The 18,598-nt window shown below is 51.7% G+C and overlaps 2 protein-coding genes and 1 pseudogene across 3 annotated transcripts; 2 read left to right on the plus strand and 1 right to left on the minus strand.

Moving 5' to 3' along the window:
• The first annotated feature begins 584 nt into the window (after positions 1–584).
• C5H1orf162 (chromosome 5 C1orf162 homolog) lies at positions 585–5,153 on the plus strand. 2 transcript variants are annotated; one of them, XM_062193483.1, is made up of 7 exons: positions 585–832; positions 2,101–2,217; positions 2,321–2,398; positions 3,517–3,586; positions 4,059–4,153; positions 4,411–4,460; positions 5,027–5,153. In XM_062193483.1, the coding sequence occupies exons 3-7, from the start codon at positions 2,362–2,364 to the stop codon at positions 5,066–5,068; spliced, it is 294 nt and encodes a 97-aa protein (XP_062049467.1). In that variant the 5' UTR covers positions 585–832; positions 2,101–2,217; positions 2,321–2,361; the 3' UTR covers positions 5,069–5,153. The 2 variants fall into 2 exon arrangements, with proteins under 2 accessions (XP_062049467.1, XP_062049468.1); XM_062193484.1 differs by having other exon boundaries at positions 2,351–2,398.
• Positions 5,154–7,077: 1,924 nt separating this feature from the next.
• On the plus strand, positions 7,078–7,996 carry LOC133759172 (small ribosomal subunit protein eS1-like; annotated as a pseudogene).
• A 990-nt stretch (positions 7,997–8,986) lies between these two features.
• Positions 8,987–18,025, minus strand: TMIGD3 (transmembrane and immunoglobulin domain containing 3). Its single transcript, XM_062190123.1, has 8 exons — positions 17,963–18,025; positions 15,600–15,926; positions 14,296–14,377; positions 13,402–13,502; positions 12,845–12,912; positions 9,591–9,738; positions 9,209–9,270; positions 8,987–9,100 (listed from the first exon to the last, which is right to left on the minus strand). Exons 1-8 carry the CDS (start codon positions 18,000–18,002, stop codon positions 8,987–8,989), a joined length of 942 nt encoding a protein of 313 aa, XP_062046107.1. The 5' UTR covers positions 18,003–18,025.
• Positions 18,026–18,598: the final 573 nt, after the last annotated feature.

Genomic DNA, 18,598 nt, shown 5'->3' on the forward strand with positions numbered 1-18,598 from the left:
AGTAGACGGCCCAGGTCCTTGGGCCCCTGCACCCATGTGGGAAACCTGGAAGAGGCTCCAGTCTCCTGGTTTGGCCCGGTCCAGCCCTGGCCATTGTGGCCATTTGGAGAGTGAACCAGCAGGTGGAAGATTTCTCTATTTCCCCCTCTCTCTCTCTGAAACTCTGCCTATCATTAAATAAAAAATCTTTTTTAAAAAATTAATACTTAATTAGAAATAATAACTCGTCCTCTCCCCTTATATCTGGTACTCATGTCTCCATAGACAAAAGGCTCTTTTTGCTTATAGGGTTAAAAAAAAAAGTCTCATTTTGTAAATATGTTTCTGTATGACATGAAGCTTTTCAAGAGGATTTGTGTATATATTACACTTATTAAACAGATAATGCCTGTTTAAAAAAAACAAAACTATGTCTTCAAAGAGGAAGTCTGCCCTGGAGCAGCGTGATGGTGGCAGAGGCAGGGACAGTCGTCTTGATTTCGTCATTTCTGAGACACAGAAGCAACTGGAAGCCAATGAAAAGTCCCTTCTGAGGCAACCGTGTCTTATGATCAGAGTTTTTCTTAAAAGGTGCGTGCATTTGCCGCCTGCTTCCAGTCTCTACGGAAGAATCGGGCCAAGAGGGGAGGTCGTGGCACCATTCTCACTCCTTCTTCCTACTTGGTGGGCAAAGCTCGGGTTGCAAGGACCGCCCATAGGCGTGGGACTTCACGGCCATCAGTGGATTCTCCAGTGCTGGGTGAAAGAGATGTCTTTATAACACCGGTTCCAGCGGACCTCATGCCTCAGGCAAACGTTGCGACTGTTGTTCTGCTTTCTTCTGCCTGGATGTGTAAGTAGCCGTTTCCCTGTGATGCTGGCGGCTGGTTCAGCCTCCAGGCTGGGGTGGCCCACGGGAGCCTTCTAGGGGGCTGGTGGCAGGGTCAGGATCAGGGATAAGAAGACCAAGATTATACGGAAATCACAGTCCTGTTGTCCTCCTTGTCCCCAGTGAGCTGGTCTAATCCACGTTCCTACTCCGCTTGGTGCGCACCTCCATTTGCATATTTTCAGCGCATTATTTCAATCCCTTATGCTGTTCCACACAGAGCACCCTTGACCTGTACATTAGAAAGGGAACCAAAAGTGCCAGGAAACAGTGTTGCCAGTGTGGATTCTGCTGTGGGCTGTGGGCTTCCTGTCCTGGTGGCTCTGGCAGCTCGCTCATTCTCCTGTTAGCACCTTGCTTAGTCCCAGCCTCCAGCATCTGGAAATGCGGGCACACTTCTAAGATGCTGGGTCGATCCTGTAGCTGTTGCTGCTGCTGCTGCTGGAACCACTGCTTGGCAATGAGGCTTTTTCCCTCCCAGTCTGCCCCATGTTCAAGGACTCGGAAATTTACTTTTGAAAGATGAGCACTTCCGACACACAACTGATGGCATTTGTTGTCTAAATAAAATTATTCTAAAGTACAGCAGAAATAGCTCAGCCAGGAACTGTCAAGATTTTTAATAGTGCCTACATACAAAAAATTAAAAGTGTGGCCACCTAAAAAATAATCAGGGGTGCCTACAGTTTCATACACAAAAGCGTCTGTGCCGTTGTTATTTGTTTAAGTTAACACAGAAACCATTTGTAAGTAGGGACTGGTTAAGATGGATATAGAGCAGTTCCCCCTTATCCATGGTTTCACTTCCTATAAAGAAGTAGGTCAGTCAAGTTTTGAAAAATGCATGCAAATATAACCAAAAGGAAAGACACGAAAATATTAACAGTGGGTAGGGATTTGGGTAATTTTACTTTTCTTTTATATACTTTCCAGTTTTTGGTGAACAATAACTGGCACAGGAGGGACAGTATAGAGGACCAGCCACAGTCTAGACAAGGCTATTGGTGTGTAAACAGAATAGAAGTGTGTGGTCCATGTCAGTGAAAGTTTGCCCAGCACTGCCATGGATGCGTCAGTTCTGGGTGATGTTCAGCCTTCAAATCACCCACTTGTCTTCTCTCATACTTATCTCTGTGCTTACCGAGCAAAATCAGGGTTTCAACTGGCAATCTGACACATTCTGGGAGGTAGAATGCCCCGGCTACCTCAACGTGTTCCTTCTGTTGTTCCAGTTCATACATCAGCCTCCTGTGAGTAAAGTCGATGGGAATCAATTCTGGAGCCATCATTCAATTCTTGTTGCCCAGATAGGATCAATTTGTGTACCCGCTCTGTGGCAACCACACCAGGTAAAGGCCCTGACCAGCGGTGGCACCAGCACACCCTGACTCGCCCTCCCTCCCATCCCAGCGCCATCTCAGAGTTAACCCTTCGCTGCCTCTCCTTTCCAAGCTTTCTGCAAGGCCCCTTTTTCGTTCCCAGGAGAAGACAGCATGGGAGGAAATTGGTCCACACCTAAGATTAAAACGGGTGAGTTTGGAACAGGGACCGCTACCCCCTTGTTGCTCAGTTAGAGTGAACTGGGCGATGTGGACATTGTGTTGCAGGGCTGTGGTGGGACCGCACTGGCTTGTTCACTTCTGAAACTGGAAGGTTCCGTTTCCACAGTGCATTCTCTGACACCAGGAGGGCTAAAAGGCGGGAGCAGAGAGAACGTCCTGGCCCTGCACGTCTGAGTGAAGGCTGGCTCTGGGCTGGGTATTCCCCCAGCTGGACAGTTCACATGACTCGGAGCATGGTGCTCACTGCTGCACTCTTTGTGGTGTGGGCCCTGGGAAGAGCACCGTGGCTGGGTTTGGTGAGAGGCGGTCAGCACTCGCCCTGCACACCAGCGACAGAGGCGGCAGAAGCTGCCAGCATCGAACACCTAAGGCCTTTGGGAAGACTCACTCTGGGTTTCCCTTTGTCTCTCTACTCCCTGGCCCCAGGGACTCTCTGCCGAGGTCCAGGGAGACGGCTCCCCAGGGCTTCCTACTAGTCTATGAGGAGGGAGACATGAGATGCTTCATGTGTGCCTGCCAAACCTTAGGCTCCTTTTCCACTTGTGAGGCTGTTTGTCTTACCAGTTCTGTTCTTGCATTTTAAAGAACCCAGAGTTCAAGAAACAATACTCTTCCCCCTGCTTTTTTGTTTTTAAAGATTTTACTTATTTGAAAGGCAGCGTGACAGAGTGGAAAGGGAGATTTTCCACCTGCTGGTTCACTCCCATATGGCCACAGCAGCCAGGACTGTGCCAGGAGCCAGGAGTTCCATGAGGCTGGAAATCCATTTGGGTCTTCCATGTGGTTGGCAGGGGCCCAAGCACTTGGGCCATATTCTACTGCTTTCCCAGGCCATAGCAGGGAGCTAGATCAAAGTGGAGCAGCGGGGACTCCAACCAGCACTCATACGGGAGCTGGTGTTGCAGGCAGTGGCTTATCCCGTGCACCACAACGCCAGCCCCTCTTCTCCCGCTTTGTAGAGCTGCAGCCCCATCGTGACTCTCTCCTGGTTGCTTGGTTGGGGTGGGGCCCCTGGGACTTTGCGCTAGAAGGACTTGGTGCGTGCGAAGTGGCAGATACACAAATCCCTTCCACGTTCTCCTGCAGGCAGACAAGCCACGCTGACCACGGCAGCCCCAACGACAAGCCCTGCGGTCTGTCTCTCGAAACAGCCCAGGTACGTGAGTGTTCTCTTCTCTGTACCGCATGGCATTTGATTTTGATTTTGAGTTGGCAGCTTTGGTCTGGGGGCTTCAGGGGTGGGGAGGCGATGGAGAGAAGGGACCAGAAACAATGCAAGACCTACATCAGCTCTACATCAGTGATCCTTCAGTTCGTGTCTCCCAGGCTTCAGGAGATCCATGAATCCCCTAAGCCTATAAGACTTGCTGTTGGGAATGAACGTTGTATGTATGGGCAGGGGCAACGGTCGGGGGCGGGGGAGTTATCCACGGCTCTCACTGAGCCCTCCAGTGCTCGAATGGATCTGGAGTTGAAGGAAGAAGCTGAGAACCAGGGGTGAGAGTAGAAGTTGGCTGAGCTGTGTGAGAGCCAGGCCGGGGACTCAGCGGCAGGTGGGCGAGTTCTCACTCGGAAAGGCCCTGCACACCACCCAGCAGCTCACGTGCTTCCCTTCTCTGCCAAAACAGCAAGGAACATTTACTCTTGGCCTTTTTCGTTGGGATTCTGCTGACACTGCTACTGCTGGCCTTTGTCTTCCTCATCATAAAGAGCTACCGGAAATGTGAGTGGTCTCCAAGGAATGGAACAACCTTCCCTCCCTGCTGTTGCAAATAGTTAGCCGGGAGTGCAGACCAGGGGTGCAGGTGGGCTGGGAAAACAAGCGCTTAGCTCAAGCTCAGTGCAGACTCAAGACCTGAACCCCTCCACGTTCCCTCCTTTCTGTCCCCCTATCCTTCACCCAAGATTGAAGGCAGAGGCTCCACCCTGCCAGTCCCCACTGCTGAGCCTTGTCCCTCTTCTTCTTGGCACTTGTTACAGGTCATTCCACTTCCCAGGTCCTGGATCCTCACTCAGATCCTCCAGCCAAGGTAAGATGCCCATGCCAGCTTTTTTTCTTTTTCTTTAAGATTTATTTATGTATTTGATAGGCAGATCTAAGAGAGAAAAGGAGACACACAGAGAGAGAAGTCTTCCATCCACTGGCTCACTCCCCAAATGGCTGTAAAGGCCAGGCCTGGGGCCAGACCAAAGCCAGGAGCCAGGAGCTTCCTCTGGGTCTCCCACATGGGTACAGGGGCCTAAACACCTGGGCCATCCTCTACTGCATTAGCAGAGAGCTGGATTGGAAGTGGAGCAGCTGGGACTCGAACTGGCATCTATCTGGAATACCAGCGCTGCAGGTGACTTAACCTGCTACACAGCGCTTGCCCCTCCCAGGTCATTTCTGGGACCCTAGAGGGCTACAACCCATTGGAATGTCCCTCTACACTTGACACTGTCAACTAGAATAGTGGTATCGCTTTCTGGACCCTGGGTAAGAGATTCTTTGCAGAGTTCTCACCCCTTTGGGTATCCTCTGACCAAAGCTTTCAGGTTGCTTCTAAAAAGACATCTGTGCTCCAAATCAAACTCTCTAGTCCTCACCCCTCTGCAGGTTTCCTCGACCCAGATGAGTCTCTCAACTACGCAAGCATGACTTTCAAAATCTCAGAAGAAAAGCGCAATCACTCGACTAAGCACCGTTCTGCAGACCTGGAACCCGTTGTCTATGCACAGGTCAATGTGACAAACCCACCCTGCCTTTCCAGCGAGGCTTGAATCCAGCCCCACTCAGCCCAGCCCACTTTCCCTTTGTTACAAACGTCAGATCACAGCCTGCGTGCAGCTGCAGTCAGAGCTGTGGAGGCGCGGCCATCCAGCAGATCTGCAGGCCAATGACCAGACTTGTTCCTGGCCCGAGACGAGGCTGTCGGCCTTCGCCCTTGAACTGACACAGCTGGTTAGCCACTTGAGGGCCACACTGTGTCCTTTGACCCTTTTTTCTAATGTGTGTGGTGCAGACTCAGGGCACAAAGAGAATTCATCGACTTGGGAGGGGTCAACCAAATGAACCAAGAACTTCAAATAAAGGCAACCCCTACGCAGTGTTGATTCCATCATTTATTTGTCTGTCACTGTCACCTTCTCCAGAGTTCAGAAATCCTGAGCTCAGCCACAGCCTAAAACAACTAGCAGAGGTGATGGTATTCTGGAACAAGCTCAGGGTTGGTCAGTGTGCAGGTCTCACACTGACCAGTGGCATTCACTCGGCCAAGCTGGTCAAACACTTTAAATCTTCAAATCCGTCTTCTTCAAACAGGGATAATAGCACTCACCTCTTAGAGGATTAAATGACATGTTTATACACAGCATCCCAGAGTTCTACGCAACAAATGCAAGGTCTCTATTGGGTACAAAACTATGTAAATGTGAATCTCTTTTTTCTTTTTTTGGACAGACAGAGTGGACAGTGAGAGAGAGAGACAGAGAGAAGGTCTTCCTTTTTCCATTGGTTCACCCCCCAATGGCTGCTGCAGCCAGCTCACCGCGCTGATCCAAAGCCAGGAGCCAGGTGCTTCTCCCGGTCTCCCAGGCGGGCGCAGGGCCCAAAGACTTGGGCCATCCTCCACTGCACTCCCGGGCCACAGCAGAGAGCTGGACTGGAAGAGGAGCAACCGGGACAGAATCCGGCGCCCTGACCGGGACTAGAACCCCGGGGTGCTGGCGCCGCAGGCGAGGGATTAGCCTAGTGAGCCAAGGTGCCAGCCATTGTGAATCTCTTCTTGCTACAGCATAAGAGACATGCATAACATTAGATAAGATTAAAGTTAATTCCCACAAATCCCAATGGATAATCACCTTGACAAATTCATTAAAAATATCAATAAGATTATTTCTCACTAGGCAATCTTACTCTAAAGTTCCTAAGTAAAAAAAAATAATAATAATAAAAAGGAAGTACATCCAGAATATATAATAAAAGTAATATAGGGGGCCGGCGCCACGGCGCAGCAGCTAAAGCTGCTGCCTGCAGTGCCTGAATCCCATATGGATGCCGGTTCGAGTCCCAGCTGCTCCTCTTCCAATCCAGCTCTCTGCTATGGCCTGGGATAGCAGTGAAAGATGGCTTAAGTCCTTGAGCCCCTGCACCCACGTGGGAGACCCAGAAGCTCCTGTCTCCTGGCTTCAGATTGGCACAGCTCCAGCTGTTGTGGCCAACTGGGGAGTGATACAGCAGATTGAAGACCTCTCTCTCTCTCTCTCTCTCTCTGCCTCTCCTCCTCTCTCTGTGTAACTCTGACTTTAAAGTAAATAAAACAAATCTTTTAAAAAAAAGGAAGACTAGCCCTAGCAGCTAACTCAAAATCCCTATTTTATTCAGCACTACTAATTAAAGCAACATGCTAATGGTGCACAAGTCAATAAATCATTGAAACAGAATAAAAAAAGACAAAAGAGACCAAAATACATAGGGACACTTAGAATATGATGAAGATGCATTTCAGATCAGTTGGGAGAAATTGATTCACTCAATAAATGGTGTTGATACATAGGTGGTCATGTCAATGAAAATAAAATAGCATCCACAGCTCACTCTTTCTATCAAAAGAAATTAGAGATGTTTCCAAAATTAAACCCTAGCCTCTCGGTTCTCTGAGCACCACCATGGTGGTTGGCAAGAACAAGCACCTTAAAACCAAAGGCAGCAAAAAGCCAGAGGAAAGTGGTTGATCCATTTTCTAAGAAATATGGATATGATGTGAAGACACCTGTTATGTTCAATATGAGAAACACTGGAAAACCTCCAGTCACGAGGACTCAAGGAACGAAAAATGCATCTGACGGCCTCAAGGGTCATGCATTTGAAATGAGTCTTGCTGATCCGCAGAATGATGAAATTGCATTTAGAAAATTCGAGCTAATTAATTATTGAGGATGTTCAGGGCAAAAAACCGCGTGACTAACTTCCACGGTGAGGATCTTACTTGTGACAAAATGTGTCCCATAGTCAAAAACTGGCAGTTCCAGACTGAAGTTCAAGTTGATGTCAGGACTACCACTGGTTGATTCTTCTGTGTGGATCTCAGATACAGAGGATTTATGCTTAGCACCTACAGGTCGGCCAAATCCCAAAGATGGTGATGGAAATCCTGACCTGACTTCCAGGCCAGCTCTCTGCTGTGGCCAGGGAGTGCAGAGCAGGATGGCTCAAGTGCTTGGGCCCTGCACCCCATGGGAGACCAGGATAGGCACCTGGCTCCTGCCATCGGATCAGCACGGTGCGCTGGCCGCAGCACGCCAGCTGCGGCGGCCATTGGAGGGTGAACCAACGGCAAAGGAAGACCTTTCTCTCTCTCTCTCTCTCTCTCACTGTCCACTCTGCCTGTCAAAAAAAAAAAAAAAAAAAAAAAAAAAAGCAAACAAATGACTTGAAAGAAAGCGGTCATTACTGATTCCAGGCAGCACTGGAAAAGACACAGACAAGGCTTGCCAACCTATTTGTGCTCTCCATGACGTCTTCATCAGAAAAGCAAAAATGCTGAAGAAGCCCAAGTCTGAATCGGGATAACTCACGGAGCTTTAATGTGAAGTGCTCCACCAGGAAAGGCCACTGGGGAGGGCACAGGTGTAACATTGAAAAAGCTTGATAGAGCTGAGCCACCGGTCCAAGAATCTGTTTAAAATTTAGACTTTCAAAGGAACCAAAAAAGGTCCTAGTAGTGAAAAAATGTTCAACCATAAAAATACCCCTGAAGTTGCCAGAAAAAAAAATAAGGGAGAATTTTTTAAAATAATCCCAGCATATCATGCCTCTGAATCTATGACCCAAAGCCCAGAAGCCAAACAAGAATAACTTGACTTGTAAAATACCATTAAAAAGTTGAAAGACAGATGACAAGCTTGGAAAACGTTTGAAAGTTGCTGGTAGACAAGGGGTTAATTATCTTCATACCCATGAGGCACAGCTCCCTGAAGGGACTGGTTACTGGAGCACAGGGCAGCCATTACAGAGAATGAAGCTAAGATGGCGGAGACACGTTGTTAAGTGAAAAGTGCAGGCTGCCGAGCCAAACTCTGAACACGCTCCACTCATGGACAGTACAGAAGCCGCCAGGGTGCATCCCAAACTGCATGGAAAATACAGATCAAAGAGAAGCTTATTTTGGTGCTCCCCAAAATCGAAATCCACTTGTACGAGTGGTCTCTTAAAAGTTCATGAAAAACTGATATTATAAAGAAAAGAAAAACGTGCATAGAGGTCAATGTGAGTGTGTAGTGTCTCTCTGGGAGAAAACATGGCTAACTGCTCCTACTGCTTGCCCCTGAGGAGGGGGACTTGGCACCTGGAGGTCCCGGAGTCTGGGTCGGGAGGGAAGTGTGTTTGCTCTTAAAGGCTTTCTTGCAACCTTTGAAGATCTTTGCTTACCGTGTTGAGGGTTTTCCGGAGACCCAGTGCCCGGTGTTCCCATTCCCCAGCTGAGTCTTGAACCGATGAAAAGTAAGAGGAGACCCAGCAGATGGAAGCCCAGATAGCATGTTAATCAGGAATACAGTCAGCACCAGAGAAAACCGCTTATACCATAGCTGCAGATAAGCGGGCTTCAAAGCACTGGGCTCCAGCCCGATTCGGCTGGACCACAGCAAGTCTCATCCCCTCCTGCTGCCACTTCTCGGGTTTAGCCTGCCCCTAAGGGGTTGCAGAAGAGATCCTGTGTGCTGTTTGCAACCTGTACCCAAAACACTAAAAAAGGGAAGAGGAAGGGGCCCAGTGGGCACGCCCAGTTCCTCCTCCCACGAGGAGCCACTGGGGAGCATTGTCCTGAGGGGGCTCAGACTGCTGGGAAGTGGGAGAGAAAACTGTGAAAACACAGTAAGAAAGTTGAAGGAGATGAAATAATTTTCTCAAAGCCACACAGCTACTAAGCGACGGAACTGAAGTTTCAACCAAGCCCTCCGGCTTCAGAGTCCTGTGTGCTGCTCCACAGCATCTTGCCTCACAGCACTCAAGGTGGCAGGGGGACCAGAAAGGCAGGTGATGCGGCCGGCCGAGAAGAGAGGCACGTTCTTTCTGAGACTGAGCCCGAGTTTGAGGGAGAACCCAAGGGGAGGGGCTCTAAGGGTGGGAGGGAACAGGTGCAGGAGCAAGGCGGGTTCACACGCACAACAGCCAGCCGCACGAGGGCGGCAGAGCCCCGGGAATGTCTTCTCTGGGCTGGCTGTAGGTAGCGCACACAGCTCCCAGCTCTTCCCGAACGCTGCGCTGACTACGGTTCCGCCAGCCCTGAAGCTGCAAGCCACATCAGCCTTCCGGTTCAGGGCCTGCGCCTGATAAACAGAGTACAGCACAAGTAGGCGCTGTCTGTGGCCTTCCCCTTGCCCAGGAGCTATCGAAGTCATTGGCCTCCCCTTTGTCATCTTGACGCTTTCCGTTTTTAACAGCTGAGTCCTAAGCAAAGTCCTGTGTGTTGTCTCCCTATTGTGACAACTGGTGCTTGCAAAAAGAGTCACTGAATAACTGGCCACAGATCCAAAGGGTCTTAGCTAGGTAGGGACAGGACAAAGCTCTTAGACCCTGGACCACAGAATCAGAGCAAACTTGGAGGGGAAATGGTTTTCCAGACAGCATGGGGGTACATCTCCCAAGACATCTATACATGGCTTCACCTGTTGTGGGAGATCCTTGTCTGCCTTCCTGCCTTGCATCACAGGATGTCCTAACAGAGCCGAACTGTGTGGTTATTATTTGCAGAACCAATGGGCTGGTGACCCCTTTGTATAAATTCAACACAAGACCACAAGGAGGTATGTGGCGGGGGGGGGGGGGGGGGGAAGGGAGTTGTGGCTGAGGGAACACAGAGCATGGTTGGTGGTATTTGATGAGAGACTCTGTGTGGTGTCCACAGCCTCCCCACTTCCCTGTGGCAGGCTGTTGAGCCCCCTGCCTTTGGAGAGAGGAGTTAGGGTGGAAGCTGCGGGAAGTGTGTTCATGAAAGACTGTGTGACAATCTGGATCCAATCGTGCAGGGCACACGTAGACTCTCAGCAACAGCCAATCTCCCTGCCCCACCCCTGCCCGGCCCAGGGGGCCGCTTGTGGATCTGGGGGCCCCCATAGAAGAGACGCTAGTATCATGAGCAGGGTCCCTGTGAAGGCAGCAGGGGCAGGGCTGGAGGAGGCCCTGGGAGGTCAGAACTGCGGCAGACACCACAGAGGGGGGCACGTGCTGGTGGGAGCGAGAGTGCCGGTAATTCTGGCACGGAAGACAACATAACCTCACTCACACCCATGGCTGCGGATGCGCAGGTCTTGTTTTGTGTTTCCTCATCTGGAGGAATATTTTGCCCAAGTTATCACCCCTTGGCTCCCTACTGGTCATAGCAGCACCGCTTGGGTGCGGTGGCAGATTCTCACAGAGGACATCCTCCGAGGCCACAGCCTTGCACCGAGGGTGTCTGAGAACCAGCAATTCGGGTCAGACAGTTTCACAGCAGTTCAGAACGGAGCTGCAATGGCACTCTTTTTCAGAAACTTTTCCAGCGATGCATTGGGAGAAGTCAGACCCTGGGGTTCATTCAGCGCTGGCCAGGAATTTATTGGCTAACAAATAGAACACAAGTGATTTCCTGCCCTCCCCCACACACACATTGTGCACCTCTTCTTCACTTCTGGCTAACTGAATGTATGAGAATGAGGGTCTTGAGGTGTTAGCTGTTATTGGATTGCAACCTTGCTTGGGTGTGGTCTAGCACAGCTCCTCTGACTATCACGGCTGGCACTGAGTTGCAGGGGACTACTGGCCAAGGTGCATGGCCTTTGAAAAACAAAAGAGGTCAGAGTCAGTCTCCAAGTGGGAGGAGGCGGTTGCCATGGTGATTCTAGTGTAGCATCACTTTATTTATGAACCAAATAAAAGAAATCTTCCGTCACATCTGTTCCCATCTGCCGTTTCCTTTGGAATCAGGACACGTGAGAGAGGCTCCAAAAGGGTCACCTACTTTGTTGGGGAACAGAAAAGCAAAGCTGAGTTGAGATCCATTTGCTACCTCCACTGGGTATGTCTGTAGGAAAAAGTACAAACTCTCATGGGGGGTTTCATGGGAACTAAATACCAGTTTGCATTCAGGGCTAAAATTAGATGTCATTAAAGCAAAGACCATCGGCCAGCCAACAGGAAAGCTGGGTGCCCGGGACTCGCATGCGTCAAGTTTGGGTGATACGGACACAACCAGGCTTCTTCAGAACCCAAGGATGTCAAAGATGGAAGGGACCTTGGCTCAGGCTGCCATTCTCAATGGCCTGAGCACGAGGGAGTGGACCATGGCTAAAATCATTGTACAAGGGATCTTCAAAAATGTCAAGCAAAACGTGCACTGCAGAAAAACTATACATAGATTTCTTTTCTTTTCTTTTCTTTTCTTTTTTTTTTTTTTTTTTTTTGCATCAAAGTAAACTTTTCATTCTCTTCACCCACAAACTGTTTGAAGTTCCCTCACACAACGCCTTGTGGAAGAGGATCAGCACTGGCTTCGGCTGCCTCTGTGTCCATAGCACCCTGCAGCTCTCCTTTGGACTACGGACCTTCTAGTTCACGGCGGCTGTCTTCCTGCCGCTCTACCACACAGGCTTCTCTCTGTATGCCCGGCACCTAGCACGCCCCTTGCTTGTTGAATGAGTTAATGCATGCATGAATGAAAAATCCTGAGGACTATGGGAATGAAGTCTTCAATTGACAAAGAAGGAAGCAGGCCTAGGAAAGTAAAAAGTCACCCAAGGTCATGCCTCAAAGAAGTGACAATGGTTTTTGTGAAAGAAATTAAAAAAAAAAAAAAGCCTAGAACACAATCACATGTCCCACAGGGAGAAGTCTTGGACAAACCTAAAAAGTGTTGATTCAGCCACATACTCCACACCTAACAGTTTCCAAGGCCAAAAGCCCAGGAATGTTGTGGGAGCCACAATCCCTGGCCAGGGGGGCCAAACTAGTACAGGGAAAGGACGAGAACTCATGCCTTAGCACTGGCTTTCGGGTTCTCCCGGCTGTGGACCCTGGTGCTGCACCAACGGGTATTCCTAGGCCGTCTTGTCCCTGCTCTGAAATGCTGTCTTCCTACATTTCCATATCCAGAGGAAGTTGGAGCCTGTATCGTGATTACATCTGTAGTCACACTTCGTTGCCTAGGGTGTCTCTGTGGTTTCTGAGCACAAAAAGAAAAAAAGCCAACATGACGACTGCCCAAAGAATGGCACTTGCGTCTGAAGTTCCTCCTGCTCCATTTGGACCTCAGAAGTTAGCAGGTTCCCCACTTGGCGGTCCCCAGGGTTTTCTGGACGGTAGGACCAGCTCTCACGTCGCTGATGCAGCCCCACGGGGAGAGGGAGGGGGAGACCTGGCCATGAGACTGAGGACAGAAGGATCAAGAGGGGAACCTACCAAGGGTGTCGGGATCACGGGAGAAATTTGGCTGTTTTTCGAGCTTCTAACTTGTCCTTTACCTGTCACTGCACAAGAGCAAAAGGAGACACAGCTGATGAGCCACTGCCTTGGCTGAAGCCTGGGGCTAAGGCCCAGGGGCTGTCCTCTCCCGCCCTGACCCTCCACCACCACCCTTCCTCAGCTGCCTACACGGCGTGGGGTCGGGGGACAGAAAACCCTGGACCCTCCAAGTAAACAGGAAGTTTCAACGAAGCAGTGGAAGCTGCCTTCCAAAGTCAGTGCGCTGGGCGGGCAGGTCCCTGCAGAGCTGAAACCTGCCTTGTGGCTGTCTCAGGGCCGCCCGCCCCTGCCTGTCTGCACACACCTCCGCTTACACAGCTGGCAGTGCTCCCCTGTCACCTCCCACGGTGCCTCCGTCACCCAGAGGCTGCATTGGTCTCCAGGTGACCAGGCAATCAGGTCCAACCAACAGTTGCTCTCCGACCTCTGGCTTGCTCGAATTCCTGCCTGCCCTGCCCCCTCCCCTAGCCCCTCTCCATCAAATGGCTACTCACCCCTCCTACTCCTTTGTCTTCGCCTCCTTTTGGACAGATGACTGATGATAGAGATGATCCCCAAACCGGTGATCAGTATGCAGATGATAAGAATGGACATCCTGGAAGCAATGGTGGCAGAGGTCACACCTAGTAGGAGTGACCGCCCTTCGGTTCTCTGCTCCAGACCCCGTCTCCTAGGAACTGTGCACCACCCACCCCAGCCCGTTTGCTCCTGACCCCCGAGTTCCCGTGGAGCAAGGCCGCACTCTGCTCCACGTCTGACCGACCAAGCTGGAGCCCCTTCCTCAGAAGCCACTAACTGGAGCCTCGGACTGGCCAGTGCCCGAGCCAGGGAGAAATAAACTCGGGAATGACAAACGCATGGCTTCTGTGTGGCAGCAAACAGAGAAGAGGAAAACGACAGTGCAGGCATCGAGAAGGAAGAGAGCAAGCAGACAGAGGGGTGGCAGGTTAGAGACAAAGTCCCGGAGATGCTCCCGGCCACCTCGGGTGGGGGCCGCAGCCCAGCCCCCGTGGTACAATCACCACGCTCTCCTTGCCATCAGCGCCGCTTTGAACCTGAATCAGCGACAAGTCGTCTTTGCTGCTCGCCTCCCAACGTCCCAAACTGTCCCAGAGCATTTCAAAAAGCCCATGAAGAAGTGGAATGCCAAGGTAAATTTGCTTGGGTACAAACAACTTTTGAAATCTACGCAGGGAGTTGTCATAATGCACCTTTTCCATGATCTTTTTGAAGACCCCTGCCTGTTCTTTGGAAAGACCCCAAGCAGTCACGGGGAGGACAGATGGCTCAGGTGGGGACCAGTACACAGGCGGAAAGCAGCAGGTGCGTGCGTGCGTGGTGCCCACTCCCACCGCCAAGCCTCTTCGCCTCCAAAGCCGAGGACTCACCTGGAGCGATCTGCCTTGTGCACGACCTGGGAGGCCCTGCAGCTTCGGTTCTGGTTGCCGGACAAGCCTGAAGCGGAAAGGACTTGCTGAGAGGAAGGCCCTTCCTCAGCTCCTCTCTCTGCCTTCCGGCTGCACGTCGACCTCCTAGTCTCCAGAGAGTCAGCGTCTCGCTTGACTTCTGGGTAAAGCAGGGGCGCAGAGCACACCTAGCTCTACGTGCCCTGCCCAGGGAACCAGGCTGTGGGGACAGGTAGGGGCTGCAACTCGCCCAGGCCACTGGGCTCGCTGCACCTGGAGGAAGGAGCGTCTTACTCCAGATTTACACAGAGGCCAGTGAGGACCAGAGGTGGCCATGGCCAGAGTCCCCGGATGAGGGCCCCTCTCACAGGAGGTAAGCACAGAGGCACTGGAGGGGGGCAGGGCTCTCTTTAAGGACCTGGTTAACGGGTGATGTCCTCGCCACAGCTGTGTCTCTGGGCGTGGCAGAAGTCCTGCCTCTGCCATCCACATGGCCTCCTCTGATAAAATCTGCAACAGGTCAGCATTTTGCTTAAACTAAGGTGCATGTCCATGTGGGACTCACCTCGTCCTGAGCCTGAAACTCAAAGACACAGGCCCCGCAGTTACGACAAAGCAGAAGCACGACAAGCAGAAACCCTGTGGGTATGAGGCTCGCTACACACTCGAATCTGCTCCCCTTGGGTCAGGTGTGAGTGAGCCTCCTTGGCCAACGCCGTGGAGGGGAGTGGAGGGGAGGGGAGGGGAAGGGAAGGCAGATCCCATGGCTCCCTTTAAATCCTGCTTTGCTTTCCTGCTGGTGCTGTGCTCTGTGTTGATAGACACAAAGGCGTCCCTCCCAGAAAGGGAAAGAATGAGAAGCCACAGGAGGAAAAAGAGAGAGAACAGCGAGTGTCTTCCATAAACTGAGAGACGCAGGGTGCAGAGGAAGCTGGCAAGCAGCTGGCGATCCAGATCCAGCATCTTGGCCAAAAGTCCCACTGGCCTGGCTTGGACAGGCTTTCTTAAGAACCCCAAGCCTTTCCTGAGCACCCACACAACCACCTCCCTCCTGTCAGACCCGCCAGCCCCTCCCCAGGCCTCTAGACCAAATGGCTGTGATGGCGGGGAGAGTCCAGGAGCACCCAGGGCCCAGATGCTCTCCTCCCCCCAGGTCCCTGCTAATCCCCAGCACCGCTCACAGCCACCCTGCCCAGGAGACGCAAAGAAGCTAGGGGTGTCACCCACAAGCACCTACACCACTCGACCCCCGGCAGCCTCCTTACCTTCCCCGGACCAGAATTCACTGGTGAGGGCGGTCCTGTTGTCGCTCACAATCAGCTCGGTGAAGTCCATCTCATCCCGGGCAAAATCCCGCTGGATGCCGCACCAGTACCACCCCGTGTCCTCCTTGGTCAGGCAGGACACGGTGATGATGAGTTGGCTTCCCGTGTCCCTCAGGGCCACGCGCTCCGTGCTGGTGGGCGTGAAGGCGATGATGTTGCAGTAGTTCCGGAAGTAGCCCCGGCACCAGTATTTGGGGTGGTCCTTATAGTGGGTGTTGTAGTTGCAGATGGCAGAAGCCGTGTCCATCACAAAGCTTTCCTTGACCTTCTGGTCCATGACTATGGCCTCTGTGGAAACACACACAGACCCACACATGCACCCACGTACAAGCACTGTTCTTCCAAGCAACGCTGCAGGGGCCAGTGCTGTGGTTCGAGTCCTGCCTGCTCAGTTCTCGTCCAGCACCCTGCTAATGCACCTGGGAAGGCAGCAGAATATGGTCCATGTGCTTGGGCCCCTGCACCCATGTGGGAAACCCAAAAGAAGCTCCTGGTTTTGGCCTGGCCCAGTCCTGGCCATTGCAACCACTTGGGGATTGAACCAATGAGTGGAAAATCTCTCTCTCCCTCTCTAACTCTGCCTTTCAAATAAATAAATAAATATTTTAAAATATAATTAAAAGACACTGAAGAATAATAATCCAAGAATTGGAAGTTGGCTTTTGCCTGCCTGGGGTTGGCTACTGTTAGGCTGTTAATGAGTGGAACTCTATCCTCCCTCCCCAGATCCATACATTGAAGTCCTAGCCCCGATGCTTCCGAGCGAGATAGCTAGCATTTGGCCCTATGACCTCTCAAGAGGTAATGAGGTTAAAACAGGGCCACTTGGGTGGCCGTTCACCTGACAGCTAATGTCCTTATGGACAGCTCAGAGCGGGCATCACCGTCTGCACGCTGAGGAGAGAGACATCAGAAGGAACCCAGCCCCCAACACCTTGACCTTGCACTTCAGCCTCCATAACTGTGAGGAAATGAGTCTCTGTTGCGGAAACTGACACAGGGCCCTGCAGGATCCGCTCCTTGGGTCTAAGGGAGGGAGCAGGACGCAGGCCCCCCACTGCCTGGCAGGGAGCCTAGGAGAGCCCAGCGCTAACTGTCAGGGCATCAACCTCTGTCCCTGGCTCCCCAGCCCACCCTGGGAGCCTGGAAAACAAAGTGAGGGGCTTGGCGGCTTCTGCCGACAGCATGGGACTGAAATCAGAGGGAGACGGGCCCTGCCTTTAGGGGCTAAGAACCCCGTGTTCCTGCCACACGAGACCTGCGTGGGCACCTCTGTCATCTCAGGATATTGCACAGGAGGAAGTGGCGCCCGCCGCAGCCGGCTTGCCCGTGGCTGGGAACATGTCTGGCCAGCAGACGAGATGGGGCAGCTGAGTCCATTCCTCACTCAGCCTGTGGCTCCCAGCAGGTGGCACCATCCTGCAAAGCAGGCTGACGTCTTTGATATCATTTTGTCCTCACAACATCGCCGTGAGGAAGAGCACATGACCCTCAATTCCCAGGTGCGGTAACCCAGAGGACACACAGCTGGGGGGCCACAGAGCCGGACAAGGCCAGTCGTCCAAGTCTAAGTGTTAGCATCTTCACTGACAAGGATACTTCAGCGATTTGTGGGAGCTGGTGCTGTGGCGCAGTAAGTTAAGCCGTCATCCCATATGGGTACCAGTTCGAGTTCCAACTCAGATCCCTGCTAATGCACCTGGGGAGGCAGCAGAAGTGGCCCAAGTACTCGGGTCCCTGCCACCTATGTGGGAGACTCAGATGGAGTTTCTGGCTTCTGATTTTGGTCTGGCCCAGCACTGGCTATTGCAGCCATTTGGAGAGTGAACCAGCAGATGGAAGATTCTCTGTATCTCTCTCCCCTCCTCTCTGTGTAGCTCAGCCTTTCAAATACATAAATAGATCTTTTTTAGAAATGTGGAAAGTAGAATTTAAGGAAAGTTAATTTGGGTGCAAAAATGCTGAATCCATGCATAAATCATGTTTTCATAATATGCATTTTTCCATGAAATTTTGAAGATCTCTCATTTCCGCATCATAGGTTTTTGAGGGACGTAGGGGAAGGGGAAGGGGAATCTGAGTGAACTGAGAGAACACAGAGCCATGGGTTTCAAGTGCCCCACAAGCCCTACAATCAGAGCTAGGAACAAGGATTGACCCGGAGGAGACCTCGAGTATTTGGGGCTCCTTTTATTCTCCTGTGCAGTCCCCTAGGTGGCCCAGGCTAACAAGCAGGGCCTCCTACCAGGATGCAAGGGAAAATGCAAGAGCTCTGGGAAGACCACAGCACAGGGGGCTCGAGACACTCCCTCCCCGCATCTTACCTGAAAAGACAGCCAAGGAGAACAGAAGGAAGACCGCCATGACTGGGAAGAAATGATCCTTCGGCTGCATGTGCCGGGGACCTCAGGAATCCTGCATCTGTGTAAGGCAAATGGCTGTGTTTGCACCCACAATGGCTTTATCCTGCTTGGAGGGAGCCGTGAAAAGGGGGAACAACCAGCTAATCCAAATGGGACTGCCACGTATAGGTCCCAGGTTGTGCGCTGCACAAGGGTACCTCATCAGAGGGATGCCATTCATGGTCATAAACTTACTTGTGGGACAGCTGATAAGACTCCAGGCTTCCTAGAAGAGCCCAAAGAGCCGTGGTGATCCCCCCTCCTGGGTAAGTCCACGCCAGCACACAGAGCTTTGCACACACTCAGAGTACAAGCACACACACCATCACTGGCATACGTCTATGTGTGCAGCTGAGCCCTGTCCTGCCAACGTCCCTGGGATTATCAGAATCACTTCTCTTGTCTGCCCCTCTCTTGGAGGCCCAGTTCTTATTCAGCCAAGAGGAATCCCAGGATGGAGATTCCTAACCAAGCTGGCTGCTGGGGGACATGGCAGCCTCACCTGGGGAATGTGGCTAAGGGCTGGAGAGTGTCAGCTGTTAGACACATGTGGGTCTG

The sequence above is a fragment of the Lepus europaeus genome, chromosome 5 (genome assembly GCF_033115175.1).
Source record: "Lepus europaeus isolate LE1 chromosome 5, mLepTim1.pri, whole genome shotgun sequence".
Classification (NCBI taxonomy): domain Eukaryota; kingdom Metazoa; phylum Chordata; class Mammalia; order Lagomorpha; family Leporidae; genus Lepus; species Lepus europaeus.

Bases quoted from the DNA above. Each gene is read 5' to 3' on its own strand.
- TMIGD3 (XM_062190123.1), bottom strand. From the start codon at position 18,002: ATGGCGGTCTTCCTTCTGTTCTCCTTGGCTGTCTTTTCAG. The intron at 12,913-13,401 runs GTGAGTAGCCAT...GCTCTTGTGCAG, and splicing joins AAGACAAAGGAGTAGGAGGG to TGACAGGTAAAGGACAAGTT. The intron at 9,101-9,208 runs GTGGGAGGAGGA...GCAACCCCTTAG, and splicing joins ATGCTCCCCAGTGGCTCCTC to GGGCAGGCTAAACCCGAGAA.
- C5H1orf162 (XM_062193483.1), top strand. From the start codon at position 2,362: ATGGGAGGAAATTGGTCCACACCTAAGATTAAAACGG. The intron at 2,399-3,516 runs GTGAGTTTGGAA...GTTCTCCTGCAG, and splicing joins CACACCTAAGATTAAAACGG to GCAGACAAGCCACGCTGACC. The intron at 4,461-5,026 runs GTAAGATGCCCA...ACCCCTCTGCAG, and splicing joins ACTCAGATCCTCCAGCCAAG to GTTTCCTCGACCCAGATGAG.